The sequence below is a fragment of the Sorex fumeus genome, unplaced genomic scaffold (assembly GCF_029834395.1).
Source record: "Sorex fumeus unplaced genomic scaffold, SorFum_2.1 ptg000048l, whole genome shotgun sequence".
Taxonomy (NCBI): Eukaryota; Metazoa; Chordata; class Mammalia; order Eulipotyphla; family Soricidae; genus Sorex; species Sorex fumeus.
In genome coordinates, this window is record NW_026606105.1 from 7,087,660 (window position 1) to 7,106,114 (window position 18,455).

Genomic DNA, 18,455 nt, shown 5'->3' on the forward strand with positions numbered 1-18,455 from the left:
TGGTAAGAAGGACTCTTTACCCTTAAGTGTGAGTTTCAAAGAAAAGACATGGGGGCACACATGGGACTTGAGCGTTTGGTGGCCAAGAGCCACCTCCCCAGACCGGATGAAGGTGTTGGATGGACAAAGGACGAGGGGAATGGAGAAAGGTGATGGATGGACAAAGGATGAGGGGAACAAGGGCCCCTGGCTGGTTGGTAGTCGATTTCTCTCTCCTCACCAGAGTAGTCTGATCTCTCCCCTTATAGCAAAGTCGCACAGTCATAGTCGTAGTTTTGGTCGTAATCCCAGTCATTATAGTTCCATCATCCTAGTCTCCTTATACACCTCAAATTCTTCTCCTAGTCTTTATCTTCCTTATAGTTCTCAAAGTCTCCAAAGTCCTTTCTTTCCCCTTACAGCATAGTTATATAGAAATCATGAAGGGTGGGGGGTACATATAGGTGGGGTTGAACACTGTTATAACAACAGAGGTAAAGCCACTCCTTGGGGGAAGTTCTAGGGGATTAACTCCAGGACAAAATCTCATCTGAGGTTCAGCACCCCAGATTACTAAAAGATCCAGTCAAGAGCGGGATTCCATCCAGGATGTATTGCTTTCTCCTTTCCTCAGCTAGTATTCCATTTAAACAATCATAGTAAATTTACTTCTTATAATATTTCTTGTCATTTTGTATGAACACAGAGATATATTAAGCTTAAAGGTTGGTTCTTCCTGGGGACATCTCACCATATATCCCAGACTACAGTCCTCAGACCAGGTTACTCTTTCCTAATCCCAGCAGGGTTCTTACTCAGTTACTTCTTTTTGGGTCATGACAGAATTTTTCCATAACCATGCTCTTAACTTACTATACTTATGGTGCTTAGCTTGACCCCTTTCGATGCCAGGGTAGCTTACAACTTTCCCTGGGTCCATCCAGTTCCTTCGTTGGGACCCTGCTTTTGGAGTGCTCAGAACTAAAGGCAACTGAGGTTTAAGTAAATATGGATGCCCAGGAGTAAATATTATTTTGGAGACAATTAACGCCCATGTTACAAAGCATAACATAAACTGTCTTCCTGTGTCTATACAAAAAGGACACTGCTAAACCGTGCAAATGACATAACGGAAAGAGAAAAGGAGTATAGAATTATTAGTGCTTGATGGAATTGGGTGTGCCTCAGGGACACTGTTATAAGAATAATAAACCTAAGCTCCCTGAGGGAAGAGCAAGAAAAACCCAATGTTCTCTAACACTTGAGAAATTGCTAGTTAGTTTTATTATAAAATTATGATTTTGCTATTTCATTTTATTATGTTGTCTGTGTGGTGCTTGTTATTGTACAAGATTTCGTACATGTGAACCATATGCTCTACCACTGAGCTGCATCCCCACTAAATTTTGGGAGTTTGTTATACTTAATATTTTTCTTGTGTGAATAATCTTTCATTGGTGACCATTAGTATCAATTTATGGAGCAGAGCATTCTTAATCTTTCACAGCAACGAAATCTGCAGAATTATTATGGGTGGTCTGTGCTCTTGAAGTGTATCAGGTGTTTCTGTGGACTTAATAAAGAACACACCCATATAAGTAATTTTTATAATTATAATAAAATTATTAAAAATTACTTACAATTACTTACATGGTTTCATTGGACAGTAATAAAATACTTTTTTCCATTTTCAAGTACAGGTGAGGCTAAGTTATTTTTAATTTCAGTCAGCACTGGTAGTTATGCTCGTTCTTCTGGAGATGGTTTGCTGCCCTGCACTGGAGTGACCGCCAGTGATTAGGGTGGGTTTGTTACTCCTTGCAGCAAAGGCATGTGAGTGTGTGGGACAACAAGACTGACCCTCCAGCCACTTTTACAAAGATAGTTGAAACTCTTATGTTTGTATAAAGTTGAGCTTCTTCTCTTCAGCAGAAGGGTAAACTAGAAGAAAATCTATTCACCAGCATTCATAAATGACAGTGAAACCTATCTTGTCTTTGCCCAGGCTTAAAGTAAAGCTTAATTCCTTTGTGAATTCCTAACTTCTTCTCATGCTAGTGTTAGGTTCATAGTTATACCACTGCATTGTCAGGAAGTTGATCTAGGGCCAAAGAGATAGTTCATCTGGCCAAATCACTTGCAAAACAAGCTTTATATGCCAGGAAAGGTACATATTTGATCACTGTCATGGCTTGGTCCCTCAAGTACCATTTGCTGTGACCCCGCCCCCCCAAATGAAGAAAAGGAAAAAGGAAGTTAGCCTAATAAAACAAATTCAGGAATGGTAATGGTGCTCGGTCACAGGGTAGAAGCAAAGGCAAACCCTCCCTTAGTTTGTCTCATGGAATTTATAGATATTTTCCCTCTGACAAGTTCATAATCCCTTTACGCAGTGCACAATGAAGCATTTGGCATTAGTGAGTTAAAGCATTTAAAAAGGACCTTCTGCCTGGTCCCCCCATTTCAGGTGAGGCTCGCCTCCAGCTGATAGCACTGGGCCTATTCCGGAACAGGAGGCGGAGCCCTTCCTTACCGGGTGCGTCTCAGCAGCCTCTATACATCCCTGCCCCATTTTTTTTTCTTTTTGGGTCACACCCAGCGATACTCAGGGGTTATTCCTGGCTCTGCACTCAGGAATTATTCCTGGCGGTGCTTGGGGGACCATATGGGATGCCGGGGATTGAACCCAGGTCGGCCGCGTGCAAGGCAAACGCCCTACCCGCTGTGGTATCACTCCGGCCCCGCCCTGCCCCATATTGAGAGCCCGTCTCACAGCTCCTGCATGCCCTTCTTCTTGCTGATAAGACCGAGAGCAACCTTCAGCTTAATCCCTCAGTATCTTCCACAGTGGGAAGCTACAAAACCTCACCCCCAGCAAAGAAGGAACGCTAGGAAACCATGTGGAAAACACATAGAAGCCCACAAAGCTCCGGGAGCTGGGTTTTATAGTCTCTGGGTCTTGGCCGTTGATGGGACCACCTGGCACCGGCAGCAGCTGGTGGGTGTAACGCCTGCCTACTAGAAGATGGGGGATCTGGGTGGAGAAGGCCCAATCCTGATCCGAGCAGGCTTGGAGATCTCAGCCCTGGACCCGCATGCCTAGGTTCCTCTGCCGGTTCTTTCATGCATGAGGCTTGTCCGGACGTGTGGAGAGTGGTCTCAGCATGGCAGTGGCTGGTTCTGGAGGTCTTTGGCTGCTGGGGCTCTGCTCAGGGAGGGGAGGGAAACTCAACCCACCCCCCACCAAGGGACCCCGGTGATATAAACACCACCAGTAAATCCTCACAGTGTCTTTAGTGACACACGATGATAAGTTCAATGAAACAATAGCACAGGGAGTCAGCGAAGCACAGGAAAGTAGGAGAGTCAAAATGAGAAAACTACTACAATCAAAACTGAAGAATGTGGTGATTTTTTTTTTTAAATCAGTAGACCTGCTCCAATTTCCCAGTACTCCTGGAAGCACTGGCAGTCACCCTCATGAACCAACTCCAGTACCACAATGCAAGGTCTTCTACTGGCCTTGCTTCAGAGACTCATAAATAAATCTCAAAAGATTTCAAAAGCCACAGTTAATCTCAGACCCATGCAAGACTGAACAGACCGTGGTAAATCAGAGGGGTTGGGTTAGCCTGATGCCTGCCCAAGCAGAGCCCCCAGCTGCTACTTGCTTCCACAGTCCAAAAGCACTGCCATGCCCCCAGCCTGACTTCACAATCTCAGGACAGACCTCACCGAGTATAATCTGCTGAAAATTTGGGTAATTGGGGTTTTGTGACTAAATCTCCAGGCTTTATAGGGATCTGGTTATACTACCTCCCCACCTCCCTGTACTTCCAGAAGCCTTGGCAGTCATATCCACATTCCAGAGCTGCCACCCTGTTAAAAAGCTACTCCAGTCTTACTGTCTCGATAAAAAATACTTAACGTTGGAGGCCAGAGTGATAGTGCAGCGGGTAGGGCATTTGCCTTGCATGCAGCTGACCTGAGTTCAATCCCCAGCATCCCATATGGTCCCCCAAGCACTGCCAGGAGTAATCCCTGAGTGCAGAGCCAGGAGTACCCCTGAGCTTCTCTGGGTGTGACCCAAAAAGGAAAATATATATATATATATATATATATATATATATATATATATATACTGAACGCCCTGAACAAACATAATGATCTCTAGTACCTGTACTGTAAGCCATAATGCACAAATGGAAAAGGAGAAAAATGCCTCCCATAGAAGGAGGCTGGGTGTGGGAATTGGGAAATGATGGGAAGGAAAGAGGGTACATTGGTGGTGAGAAATGTACACTGGTGAAGGGATGGATATTGGATCATTGTATGACTGAAATCCGACCATGAACAGCTTTGTGACAGTCTACCTCATGGATATTCAATTTAAAAAAAAATTTTTTTTAAGTAGTATGTGGAGTTCATGCCTGCTTCAGTCAGCTTAATGAGTAGCTAAATAAATAGCAGTGCTCCTACATTTAAAAAAAAATGAACAGCAGAATAACAGAAACTGAGAAAAAAAAAATCAAGCTCCAAGATGAGGAGGAAACCACTAGGAAACAGCAGAAGGTGGAAAATTGCCTGGAAAAAAAAGCATATCAGAGAACTATGAGATGAGTTGAAGAAGAACAATGTAAAAATCATCGGGGGGCTGGAGTGATAGATAGCACAGTGGGTAGGGCGTTTGCCTTGCACACAGCCAACCCGGGTTCGATCCCCGGCATCCCATATGATCCCCTGACCACTGGCAGGAGTAATTCCTGAGTGCAAAGCCAGAAGTAATCCCTGAGCATTGCCGGGTGTGACCCAAAAAGGAAAAAAAAAAAATCATCAGCATCCCTGAAGGCAGATGTGATGAAGATGTTAAAGAAATTATCAATAAACACCAGAGTTGAGGATTACAAGGCACCAAGATCCAGGATGCCGGAAGGGTCCCAGTAAAAATAGACCTAATTAGGAAAACTCCAAGACACATTATACCAAAATGACAAAAATCCAGAGACAGAGTATTGAATGTAGCAAGATCAAAAAAGGAATTTAGTTGCAAAGGAAAGCCCAGGAGATGTAGAGCAGGTCTATAAAATAAGACTCTGTAAGCCAGAGGAGTATGGAAGGATACAGTAGAAAAACAGCAAAATAAACACCTCCCCAAGAATACTCTATACAGCTCGATTATTATTCAAATTTGAAGGAATGATCTCGAGCTTCATGGACAGGCAACAGTTGAGGGAATTCTTAGCCTTGAAACCAGTTTTTCAAGAAGCATTAAAAGAACGTTAGAAACAGCTGAGCTTCATAACAATCTGGAAGAGATACCTACAGCTGAGTTATTCCAGGTAGGCCCAGCTACCACCAGGCCCAGATCTCTTGGGCAGATCAAGGCCCCACCCTGCCACTGGCCCAGTGCACTACGCACCCTCCACATTCAGCTCCCGCTGCTACCAGAGAATCGGCCCAGCTTGACAGCTGCCCCCGCAGAGATGCCAGAGAGACCCCAGCAGCTGATCAACCCTGCTCGAAAGCTCCTGCATCTTGAGGCTGCACAACACCTCCAAATATCACAGAAATGACAAACCAGGAGAAGCATAGAAAATTACATGGGAAAATTGAGGAGAATCCCACCAAACTCATGAATGAAAACAAGAACACAGAAAGCTCAATTCGTGCCTCACAGCTCAGTAAATCCTCAGGCCATGACTTAAATAACACCACCAAGAGTTACATGTTGTAACATAAAGGAAATTATTTTGTGCCTGCTAAGAGGTCATGCTTGAGAAGTGGGTGGGAAACTGGGGACACTGATGGAGGGAAGGGTACGTTGGTGGAGGTGAAACACCTGGAACAACTGTATTGTGAACGACTTTTAAAATCATGGTGTTTAGGGGGCTGGAGAAATAGCACAGCAGGTAGGGTGTTTGCCTTGCACGCGGCCGACCTAGGTTTGATTCCCAGCATCCCATGTGGTCCACTGAGCACCGCCAGGAGTAATTCCTGAATGCAGAGCCAGGAGTAACCCCTGTGCATAGCCGGGTGTGACCCAAAAAGAAAAAAAAAATGGTGTTTAAAGTTTCATTCAAGGCAAAAAAAAAAAAAGTGCTCCTTGAAAGAACAGGAAAAACTTCCCGTTATGTGACACTGAGTATCACTTGATCATTTGACATTCATTACTCGTTGATTTGCTCGTGTGGGCGCCAGTAATATCTCCATTCGTCCCTGTGTCGTGCTAGTGTAGCCCAGTGGCATCTGCTCGCTCCAGGAGCACGAAGAGCCTCAAACCATTCATTCAGGGTCTTGACGAAGAAGTCTAACCATTTCGTAGGTGGGCAGCCATGCGATCTTTTGACATCCTGTGAAATTCAGTTGGTAATGACTCTAGTCCAGTGGTCGTCACCAAATCGCATTACATGTCCAGCCCATCTGATTTTTGACACCTTAGCAAACGAGACAGCATCCCTGATTCTCAATCATCGACGGAGGTCTGAATTCCGACACTGAGTATAACGCTTGCTAATGATGCATGTGATTGTCCTCTATTATATTAAGAAAGGTTAAAAACATACAGCATTTCATCACCACAAATTGACTTTTATTAATTTATTTTCTTATAGTAATATGTGGCAAATTTGTTATACATCTGTCATGGGGGTAGGTTCGGGGGTGGAGAGAACCTGGAGGTATTAGTGGTGGAAAGGGGATGCTAGTGGTGGGATTGATTGTAGAATGTTGTATGTCTGAAACAGCTCTCTTATGAACAACTTTGTAAATAATGGTCTCTCAATAAATACTCTCAGAGGGTGGAGGGGAGAGCATGAACACTATAGAAAAGGTAAAGTATAAAAGGCTCATAGATTGGAAGAATTTATATTGTCAAAATGACCCTCCTACCTAAACTCATGTATGGATTCAGTGCCGTCCCTATCCTAATTCTGACAACATCTTTCAAGCCCTTAGAATAGTCAGCTATAAAGTTTGTATGTAATCATAAAAAAACCCAAATAGGGCAGAGAGATAGTACAACCAGTAGGTGATTGTCTTGCACATGGCCAACTCAGGTTCAATCCCCAGCATCCCATATGATCTCCTAAGCAACACCAGAAGCAGTTCCTGAGTCTAGAGCCAAGAGTAACCCCTGAGCATCATTCAGTGTGGCTCAAACCCGAACAAATTTTAAAAAACCCAAGTAGCCAAAGCCATACTGAAAAATAAGAAACTGGAAGGCATCTTATTACCTGACTTGAAGCTCTGCTATAAAATCATAGTGATTAAATCAGCATGGATTAAGGACCCTCTCTGACCAGTGGGTCAGAATAGAATGTCCAAGGACAAACCCCAATAGGCATGGTCAACTAATTTTTAACAAAGTAGCTGAGAACATTCAGAATAAAGACAAACTCTTCAATATAAATGGTGTTGGGAGAACTGAATAAACCATGTGTAAGAAATTAAAGCAGGATCCATATCTCACACCTCAAAAGTCAACTCATAATGGGTCAAAGACCTTGAGGCCTGAATCTGTAGAGTACATGGAGGAACATACAGGCAGGATGCTCTAAGACCTCAACCTCAAAGAAGTCTTCAATGGTATGATGCCATGGACAAAGGCTACAAACTCAAATCAAATGGGAGTACATCAAATTAATTACCTGTGTGGCAAAGAAAAATGGATTTAAAAAAGACAGATGCCTAAATGGGAGAGAATATTTGCACGCAGCATATCAGATGAACAGAATATATATAAAGTTCTCCCAAAGATCAACAACAACAAAAATATTAAAAGCCCCATTTTAAAAAAAACGGGAAGAGGAAATGAACGGACACTTCTCTGAGGATGACTAGTAGATGGTCAACAGGCACATGAAAAAATTCTCGTCATCACCTAATATTAGGAAAATCCAAGTCTTACACCAGTGAGAATGGCACAAACCAAAAATACTGGAAACAATCTGTTTTAGTTGGGATGTGGTAAAAAAGAACTCTCATCCACAGCTGATGAGAATGTTGTTTGGTCCCTCCTATGGAAAAGAGTATGAAGGGTACTCAGTAAACTCAGAATTGAGTTGTCGTATAACCAAGGAATTCTCTTTTTGGGAATTGTGATTAGATCTGAATCTCTGGAGTACATGGAGGAAAATACAGGCCTTTAAAATTTTAAGTTGCATAATTCCCAGGACAGAAAAACATTCATTCAAAAGAACATATGCACACCATTATTCATTGTACTCAGTACAGTAGCTAAGCTTTGGAATCAACCTAGCTGTCTAGCAACATAAGTTTGGGTCATGAAGATGTAGTATATATGTGCAATGGAATACTACGCAGCTATAAGGAATGATGAAATCATGCAGTTTGCTGCAACATGGATAGAACTGGAAGATATCATGTTAAATGAAGTAAGCTTGAAGAGGAAGTATAGACACAGGATGGTATCACTTATATGTGACCTTTGGAGAAACTGGGTGTGAGAATGCAGTGTCTTAAAGGGGAGATGACTAGCTCATCCTGGGCTCCAGAGTATAAGGAGGAGAAGGAAAGAAAATTGAAGGGAAGAAAAAAACAGATGAGAAGCAGTGGGAAGGGGGTAACGGTAGAGGTCCAGAGGATTGAGACACAGCTGTGGTGTTAAGGAACGGTAGAGCAAAATACCCAAACCAGAGTCAGCAACACAAATAACTGGACTGAAAAAGGTGCCCGTCAGGGTGTTAGGCTGGTAGAAGAGGGAATCTGGGAATATTGGTGGAGGGAAGTTGACCCTGGTGGTGGGATCGATCATGGGACCGTGTATGTCTAAAACTGAGCTATGAATAACTTTGTAATCATGATGCTTTAATGAAATAAAATCCTTTAAATGGTATCATCGTAAATAGAAAATAAATAGAACTTATAGTTGTCACGAAAATTTAAAACTCTGGTTGATAGCTGTCATTTCTGAAGTATTTTTGCTAAAAATGATTGCACTGAGGATTGGGGGGGGGGGGGCGGAGGTGTTGGGACCACACCAGAGGTGCTGAGCAAGAGCCCAGGTTGTTTGGGGTTGATCCTGTCAGTGCTTGGGGAACCATAGGGTGGGTGTCCTCAGAGGCCTCCACACCCAGGGACCATGTGGGCTGTGTCGAACCCAGTTTGGGCACAACTGTGGACTGTCTTCCACCCAGTCCCAGCATGGCAAATTTTATGCTGTGTGTATTTTAAACACGGAGCTTCTTTATTTAAGTTTCTCTTTGTCCCCTTGCCTTTGTTGCTACTCAGTGACGTGGGCGGGGCTGGGGGGTGTCACACAGTTGTGGTGCTCCTGGGGGTTACAGTGATGCAGTGCTTGCCCAGTCTCTGTTCTTGTTCGGGGTGACATTCTTTTGCTTGTGGTCCTTGTCTACATTCTGGTTGTGGTGCCCTCTGGGGTCACTGTGGTGCTCCTGCATTCCTGGGGAAGGGTGCACTCCCTACCGGAGGGTTTGAACATGTTTCTAGCTGTGTCGTTCACCACGAATTGCATACTTTTGTTGTTATTATTTGCTTGGGGGGGGCCACAACCTGGCGATTCTCGGGGCTTACTTATGACTCTGCACTTGGATCACTCCTAGTGCGGCTTAGGCGGACCATGGTGTGTGTTGGGGTTTGCATCTGTGTCAGCCACTTGCAGAGCAAGCACCTCCCCTATTCTGCTGTCACCCCAGTCCAGGCATTGCATGCCGAAGTTGTGCTCACACTCACCGGGCTGTGCAGAGGCTGGTCCCTGGGCTGCTCTAACCTTCCCCTACGAGTGAGTGGCACCGAGGAGCAGACACGGGTTTGCAATGCTGCTGTCCTCCCTGGAGTGTTTGTTCTTAATGTTTGCCAACAGCCAGAGGACTTTTAAAAATTATTGCTAGATTAGTTTTCCCCTTGGAATACAAAGAAGATAATAAACTTTAATTTTGATTTAATTAAAACCAGAAATTCATGGGACCAGAGCAGTTATACAGTAGGGTAAGGCACTAAGTGTTCATCTGATCTGGATTTGATCCTGGGCACCCTAATGGTCTTCCGAGCCCACCAGGAGTGATCTCTAAGATAAGAGCCAGGAATAGGCTCTGTGCATTGTCCACCCCCCCAAAAAAGAAGAACCAGTAATTTAGTAAGTTATTAAGATTTCCCACATTAATAACTCTAGCAATTACTGGTTCTTTGTCAGTTAAATATAGACTTAGGAGTTACAATTAATTATAAAGTTGCCTTTACTTTATGAAGGTTTTCTAGCATAGTCAATCTTTTTTTTTTTCCATTTTAATATCTCTGTGGGACTCAAGAGAGTACAACAGATAAGGTGCTTTCCTCTCATTGTGCCGACTTGTGTTTGATCCCCAGTACCACATTGGTCCCCTGAACCCCACCAGGAGTGATCCCTGAGCACCACTGGACGTGACCTCCATCTCCATGCTCCAAATAATAATACCATTAACTGTGACAGTTAATAGCCGTTTTTACAAATCTATAGCCATCAATTTAAGTTTGTGTTCTAGTATGTATGGGCGTGAATATACATTGCAAGTTTATACAAGGAGATCTCAGTGCATCGTTTTGATGATATTTAACATTTGCATGGTTAAAAATGTTAATATCAGAGGGCCATAGATATAGTACAGGAGGGATGGCACTTGGCTTGCATGCACCCAAACCCAGTTTGACCCCCAGCACTTCGTATGGTCCTTTGAGTGGCTCCGGGCTAACTCCTGAGCAGCTCTGGGTGTGTTTGGGTAACACTGGGTATGATATCCTACCAAAAGTATGAGAATGGAAACTTTGAAATGCATTGCCTTAGGTAATTAAAGGTATAATTATTTTGATGATTACCTACATATTGAAAGGATTTCTTATCTTAGGTTTAAGAAAACATTTTATATGGAAAGTCTCAAATACCTACAAAAATAAAATGAATCATTATGAACCCAGTGATAAAGCATGATTTATAGTCTCTTTAAAAACAGATACGTGATCATTTAGATGGATTTATTTGGCTTGGCCTAAATATTTTCTAAACACTTTTGCTGTTGTTGTTGTTGTTGTTGTTTGGTCTTTTTGAGAGGAGCTATACCTGACCGTGCTCAGGGCTTATTTCTGTTGTCAAGGATCACTCCTGGAGGGCCCGGGGGACCATATGGAATACCATATGGTTGGCTGCATGCCCTGTACTGTTTCTCCAGCCCTTCATTTGTCCTTTGTGATTGCATAGAAAGTATATATCTAAAATGCTTCTTAGTTTTATGTAATTGACTTTTTTTTTTTTGCTTTTTTTGTTGTTATTTTGGGGTCACATTTGTAGATACTTACAGCTTACTTCTGGGTCTGCACTCTAGGATCACTACTGGTGGGACTTGGGGGACCATGTGGGGTACTCAGGATTGAATTCTAGTTGGCCACTCGGTCCCATTTCCTACCCCCCTCTTTGAATTCATAGTTTTTTTTTTAAATCATAGTTACAAAGGCGTTCTTCATTGAAGGCTATAAAGGCGTTTGCTGCAACTTCTCCAAGTTATTTTATGGTTTGTCCCTTTCTTCTCCTTTTGCTGTTTAAATCTTTGGTCCATTTGGGGTGTTGCCTGTGTTTGGTTCCAGTTATCCTAACATCAGTTATAAAGTTTATCCCTATTTCACACACTGCTTGAATTTCATTCTAAAATTCCTTTATATATTTGGGTCTAGTTAGCTATTTCTCTCTTCTGTTCATCATTTGAACAGACACTGTCAGAGAGGAGCAGACACTATCAAACTCAGCCCACAGACTCAGAGCAAGGGCGGCTGCTCAGGCTCTTCCAGGACAGGATGAAAAACATTTGCCCCACAGTGTACATTTGGGATACTGTATAACAATAACGGGTTTCATTCCCCTGACCCTGAAAGAGGAAGGAGAGGCTGATAAAATCTCAGGGTCAAACTAGGCTGCCAAAACGAAGGAAGACAAAAATGATTGTCTCTACTTTCAATGTACGTACACTAGCATCGGATGCATCCATTGAGGACCTGATGATACAAGCACGAAAGATCAAGTACGACATCATTGGTCTGACCTAGACAAGAAGGCATCAATCACATCACGCCGTTTTCGACACTGGAGAAGAAATGTTCCTCGGAACATACGATAAAAGAGGCGTCAGAGGCGTTGGTGTCCTTGTCAACACGAACTTGGCCATGAGCATTGATTCATTCGAACGCCTAACAACCCGAATCGGACGTTTACACTTGAATATATGTGGCTCACTGCCGGCAGTTTCTATCTTCGTTGTCTACGCACCAACATCCAAATTATGATGAAGGAGAAATTGAGAAGTTCTACATGGAGCTGGAGAAGTTCTATAGAGAAGACCACACCTTCTACAAGATCATTATCAGTGACTTTAATGCCAAGAAAGGACCGAGAAGATCAGCCGAAGAACTCCACATCGGGACCCATGACCTAGAATGGAACGAACAGGGTGAGAGACTGCCTGAGTTCATCATGTTGACCAAGACCATCCATAGTAACTCACAGTTCCAGAACGCCAAATCTAAACATTGGACATGGGAGTCTCCTGGTACATAGTTCCACAACGAAATTGACCACATCATACTCAATCGATGGTTTTGCCTGACCGATGTTGCTGTTGTCCCAAAATTCTGAACAGGATCGGACTACCGTCTCCTTCGTGCAAAATTCTACTTCACAGAGCGGGGAGAAAGGGCTGCAAAGTTTAGGAGATCTCCTAGAACGACTACCAATTGGGAGCTCTTTGGCACTATTGCTGCAACATGGGAAGACGTCGTTGTTGACAAGGAATACAATCGACTGGTTCAGCACCTCCATGATTGTGCGAGGAACACACAAGAGAGAGATAGCCACAAAAAAACGCCTGTCTTCGAAAACTCTTGAGCTTATTCACCAACGTGATTTGGCGCATGCCTGAGGCAACCGCAAGCGAATGTCCGGGCTCGCTAAGCAGTGCAGAGATGCGATCAAGGAAGACCTCAAAGAGAGAAGAGCAGAAGTGCTGGTAGATGCGGCAGAAGCCAGGAAAAGCATTCGTAATGCCCTCCTGTCCTTCGCCAACTACAAGACCAAGATGACTGCCCTTCGACATCCTGATGGATCTATCACATCTTCCAGAAGGACAATGGAGAAGTTTATCCATGACTTCTACTCAGATCTCTTCGATAGCCATGTCCACCCGCCCACATCCCAAATTCCACAGGATGGATATGTCGTTCCCAATGGTCTCCCTTCCAAAATCCGACACGCCATTTTCGTTGGTTAAGAAACGAACAGCACCCAGCCCAGACAAGGTCAGACCTGAATACCTGAAGAATCTACCACTAGCACTCATCAATACACTGGCTCAGCTCTTCATACGCTACCTGTCTGAATGCAAGGTTCCATCCCAATGGAAAACCAGCAGGACTGTACTACTGTACAAGAAGGGAGACATCCACAACATTGGCAACTGTCACCCGATCTGCCTATTGTCTGTCATCTGCAAGCTGTTCACTTGAGTCATCCTGAATAGGATTGGCAGAACACTAGATGAAGGACAACCATGCGAGCAAGCCGGATTCCGCAAAGGATTCAGCACCATCGACCATATCCACACGATAACCAAGCTCATTGAGGATTCTCAGGGGTTCAAGATGCCGCCTCGGGGCTGGAGCAATAGCACAGCGGGTAGGGCGTTTGCCTTGCACGCAGCCAACCCGGGTTCGATTCCCAGCATCCCATATGGTCCCTTGAGCACCACCAGGGGTAATTCCTGAGCACAGAGTCAGGAGGAACCCCTGTGCATTGCTGGGAGTGACCCAAAAAGAAAAAAAAAAAGATGCCGCTCAGTCTAATGTTCATTGATTTAAAGAAGGCCTTTGATTCTGTTGAGACAGAAGCAGTCATTGAAGCCCTAGCCAGTCAGGGCATTCAAACTCAATACATCAGGATCCTCCGTGAGCTGTATTGTGGATTCACTACCAGGATCTCACCATTCTACAAAGAAGTGATCGTTGATGTCAAGAGAGGGGTGCGGCAGGGTGATACCATTTCACCGAAACTCTTCAGTGCCACCCTCTAGAACATCATGCAACGACTGGAATGGGAAGGAATGGAAGTGAAGATCGATGGTCAGCAACTGCACCACCTCCGCTTTGCTGATGACATTGTTCTAATAACACCAAACATTAGCCAAGCGGCACAAATGCTGGCTGACTTCGACCGTGAGTGTGGAAAGGTTGTCTTACGAAGACAATGCTTATGAGAAACAGCCTCGTTCCTGATGCTCCATTCGCTCTCAACAGAACCACCATCTCCGAATGCAACAGCTATGTGTACCTAGGTCGAGAAGTCAACATGACAAATGATCTGGCACCTGAGCTGCGCAGGAGAAAGAGAGTGGCTTGGAACGCCTTCAAGAGCGTGGAAGAAATAGCTAACAGGACGAAGAACCTCCGACTCCAGGCACATCTCTTCAATTCCACTGTTCTTCCTGCATTAACATACGCCTCAGAGACCTGGGCCCTACGCAAACAGGATGAGAACACTATTCAGGTCTCCCAAAGAGGAATTAAAAGAGCTATGCTTGGAATATCATGTTTCATTCAAATGAGAGAAAGAATCCGGAGTTCCAACCTCCATTGACGATCAAGAATCAGGGATGCTGTCTCGTTTGCTGAGGCATCAAAAATCAGATGGGCTGGACATGTAATGAGATTTGGAGACGACCGCTGGACTAGAGCTGTTACCGACTGGATTCCACAGGATGTCAAAAGACTGCGTGGCCGCCCACCTACCAGATGGTCGGACTTCTTCATCAAGATCCTGAATGATCGGTTTGAGGCTCTTCGTGTTCCTAGAACGAACAGATGCCATTGGGCTACACTAGCACACGACAGGGACAGATGGAGACATTACTGGCGCCTGCTCGAGCAAATCGACGATTAACGGGAAGTCAAGTGATCAAGTGATCCTGAAAGAACCTCCAATACGGCAGTGGTGGGAAAGGCGAGTAAGGAAAAGCTGCTAAAATACCAGGGCTGCAATGAATGGAGACGTTACTGGCGCCCGCTCGAGTAAATCGGAACAGGATGACAGTGATACAGTGACACACTTGGGAATCAGTCTGTGCAGAGAAGCATAAGGGCATGTAGCTGTGTCTGGGCTGGCATTGCAGGCATACAGGAGGGACATTACTCAAGGACGTGAAGGTTAGAAGTTCGTTGATGATTTTCCATGCCCTGTACAGAATTTGAATTTTCCCCATAGGTCATGGGAAATTTTGTAAGTAAACTCGCATTGTGTTTTAGAATGGGCTTCTAAGTCCGAGCCCGCCAGGCCGGCCATGCTGTTTGGCAGCCCTAGTGGGGACTCTAGGACCCATACCTACTGAGAATTCCTTCACAGAGAACACCTGAGGCCTTCCTCACAAATATATCTCCTTTGGAACAGTTGCTTTGACCACATGATGGTAGGATAGCTTGAATGGGGTAGAAAAACTAGAAATAGGGTCACCAATGGGAAGTATTTGCATTAGGATAGGCAGAACCTCAGTAGCAGAGCAGAGGGGACATTTAAGTTTTCCCATCAGTTAATTATTTCTGTCTAGTACAGCCAGTTCTCACTATTTAAGGTAGCTGTGTTCTATAAATTTGCTGAGAACACAGAATTAGTGGTTACTAGCCATTTGTTTTAGGAGAAATTCAGAATGCTGCTTTGTAAATGAGTCAAAGATGGCGTTTTATCTGTTGGCCCTAGATTGGTTGTTTTTCTGTGGGTTTTTTTGTTTTGTTGCTTTAAGTTTTGGGTTTACACCTGGGGCAATGATTCTTTTTTTTTTTTCTTTTTTTTCTTTTTGGGTCACACCCGGCAATGCACAGGGGTTACTCCTGACTCTGCACTCAGGAATTACTCCTGGCGGTGCTCAGGGGACCATATGGGATGCTGGAAATCGAACCCGGGTTGGCTGCGTGCAAGGCAAATGCCCTACCTGCTGTGCTGTTGCTCCAGCCCCAAATCACACATCTCTTAAGGATCACCAGTATGCATGAAGGGTTAAGCCTTTTTCAGATTTGAAAGATGTTTCTCTTAAAATTCATTTTACTTTAAATTGTGTTATCTACTCTTTCTCAGTGATGAGTACATAGCAGTCAGTTCTATTTTTCATCCCCTGTAATGTTTATTTTCATGTTTTCTAACTATTTTTAAACATCATGATTTACAAAGTTATTCATAGTACAGTTGTTTTGGGCATTCAGTGTTTTAACACCAATCCTACCACCAGTGTGAGGTCACCTTCCCTCTACCATTGTCCCCAGTTTCCCACTCACCCCCTAAACGTGCTTACTTAGCAGGCATAAAATAATTTACTTTATGTTACAACAAAATGGTAAATGTAATTATCAAAAAATAATTCAGTGAAATTCATGAAAATTGTTATATTTAACAATAGGGTTGTTACAATCTTGAGGATTGATCTGCTTGTTGCTAGTTGATCCTGTCTTGTTTTTGCTCATTGGAGCTTAATGGGATTCTGGTGCTTTCCTGTCTAATATGCTGTGCTGCCAGTATGGAATTTGGAGTTGTCACCCAGACACATGCTCAGGAGCTGTAGACCTGGGAGGATACTTTTGGCTTGCATCTCTTGAGGTTTGTTGTGAGGCTTGAGCATGTATATGGTGGAGGCTGTACAGTGCTGGGACTTCTGGCAATGTGGCATGGGGTCAGAGGGGAGGCTGCCCGTTCCACTCTGAGGAGGCCCAGAGTTTCCAAACAGAAGACTGGTCTACCTGGGAGTTTTATCAGTTAAGGCATCTCTTCTGAGATTAGTCCTGAAGCAGGGAAGCTGGGCTGTTTATATGCCTGAGCCCATGGGTTATGGGTGGGGCTGCCAGGGCTTTGGCAGCTTCTCTCCGAAGAAGGCCCTACTTTTCAGCCTGAAGACAGTGTACCTGGGAGTTTCATCAGCTTGGTGTCTCTTCCAAGATTCCACTCTCCCTCCTTTATTTCTCCTACCTTTCTGGTTTGGGAGGTTTCCTGTCATCCCACATCCAGTTAATTCCTGCTGCCACCCCTCAGATGCCCCTGTCTTATCCATAGATACCATTGTAGTTCTTATGGTAAATGGACTCTTTCTAGCTCCTGAGGTAGGGTCAGAGATGAAGCAGTCTTTAAGAACCATTCTTGCACTTTTTATGCTGCAGTCACATCTCTAAAAAAACTAGCCAAACAAGGAGTGCTAGACCTCTTATCGGACCGTGATCAAAAAAAAAAAAAAGTATCTGTGTAAGCTAGCCACACTATACCATCCATCTCTTGAAGTTGGCAGATTCTACAGTCAGATTACCTGGGTTCAAACACCAGGCCCAACTAAGGTGAAGCTGGAATCTCAATTTATCTGTAGTTCTGGGGCATTCCAGAGGGCTGAAATAATCTGAGATATTAGGTTGCCCTTTACATACTCCTTATCAGTCTAATCTAAAGATTAGTCTGGCAAAAAAAAGAAAAAAGCTTTTAATGCGGTACCTGGGAGGATTAACCATGCACCACTACTGTGTGCAAGTCTCAAAGTCATTCCGGCTGGGGAGATTGTAGGTGGGGAGGTGCTTTCCTTGCACATGGCTGACCTGGGTTCAATCTCTGGCACCCTATATGATCCCTTGAGCCCACCAGGAGTGATCCCTGAGTGTAGAGCCAGGGGTAACCCCTGAGCATCGCCAAATGTATGCCCCTTCTCCCACCCCCCGCAAAAAGTCACAGCTCTCTTTTATTTTTTATGTTTATAATATTCCATCATTTAAAAGACTGAAAATTCAGATTTGCTTTGACTTAAGTGAAGAATAGTAACATATATAATAATTTCCCTTTAATGTTATCTCTAGAAATGCTGTTGTATTTGACATAAGTAATCCATATGACATAAAGGGTATAAGGCAAGTTACTAAGTTTTTTTAAATGATATGAACCATGTCATTTGTTTTCTTTGCCTTATAGCATATATTTATCATCCCGTAGGTACCAGCAAGGTGTGGAGTGACAGTCCGGGACAGTCTAAAGAAAGCACTAATGATGAGAGGTCTGATTCCAGAGTGCTGTGCTGTTTACAGAATTCAGGATGGGTATGGTTTGTATGGGGTGTGAAATTCTCTTTGAAAAGGGGGGCCAAAACTCAAGCATTGAACTTCAGGTTGTCTGTGTGATCTTTATACAAAACTAGGGAATTGAAAATAAGCTTGAGAGGGAAAAATACTAAGTCAATATTAAGTTATCCTAAAGAAATCTTGTTGTCAAGGGCTGGAGAGATGGTTCAGTGGGTAGAGCTGACTTCACCAGGTCGACCTGGGTTTAGTCCACCTGCGTGATCACTTCGAACAGAGCCAGAAGTAAGCCCTGAGCCCCACTGGATGTGGGCCCAAAACCTAAAAAAGAAATCTTGTAACCCCTTTTGAGGACTTAACATTGGGTCATTTTTGTATGGCTAGTATTTCACTCTGAT

At 43.9% G+C, this 18,455-nt stretch overlaps 1 protein-coding gene across 2 annotated transcripts in view; it reads left to right on the forward strand.

Annotated features, from left to right (window-relative positions):
* Positions 1-18,455, forward strand: part of BRAF (B-Raf proto-oncogene, serine/threonine kinase) — a 169,574-nt gene that overhangs the window by 86,856 nt on the left and 64,263 nt on the right. For both annotated transcript variants that reach the window (XM_056124014.1, XM_056124015.1), the window contains exon 4: positions 17,975-18,078. In XM_056124014.1, coding sequence (XP_055979989.1) covers positions 17,975-18,078 — 104 coding nt within the window. The remainder of the gene's footprint in view (positions 1-17,974; positions 18,079-18,455) is intronic.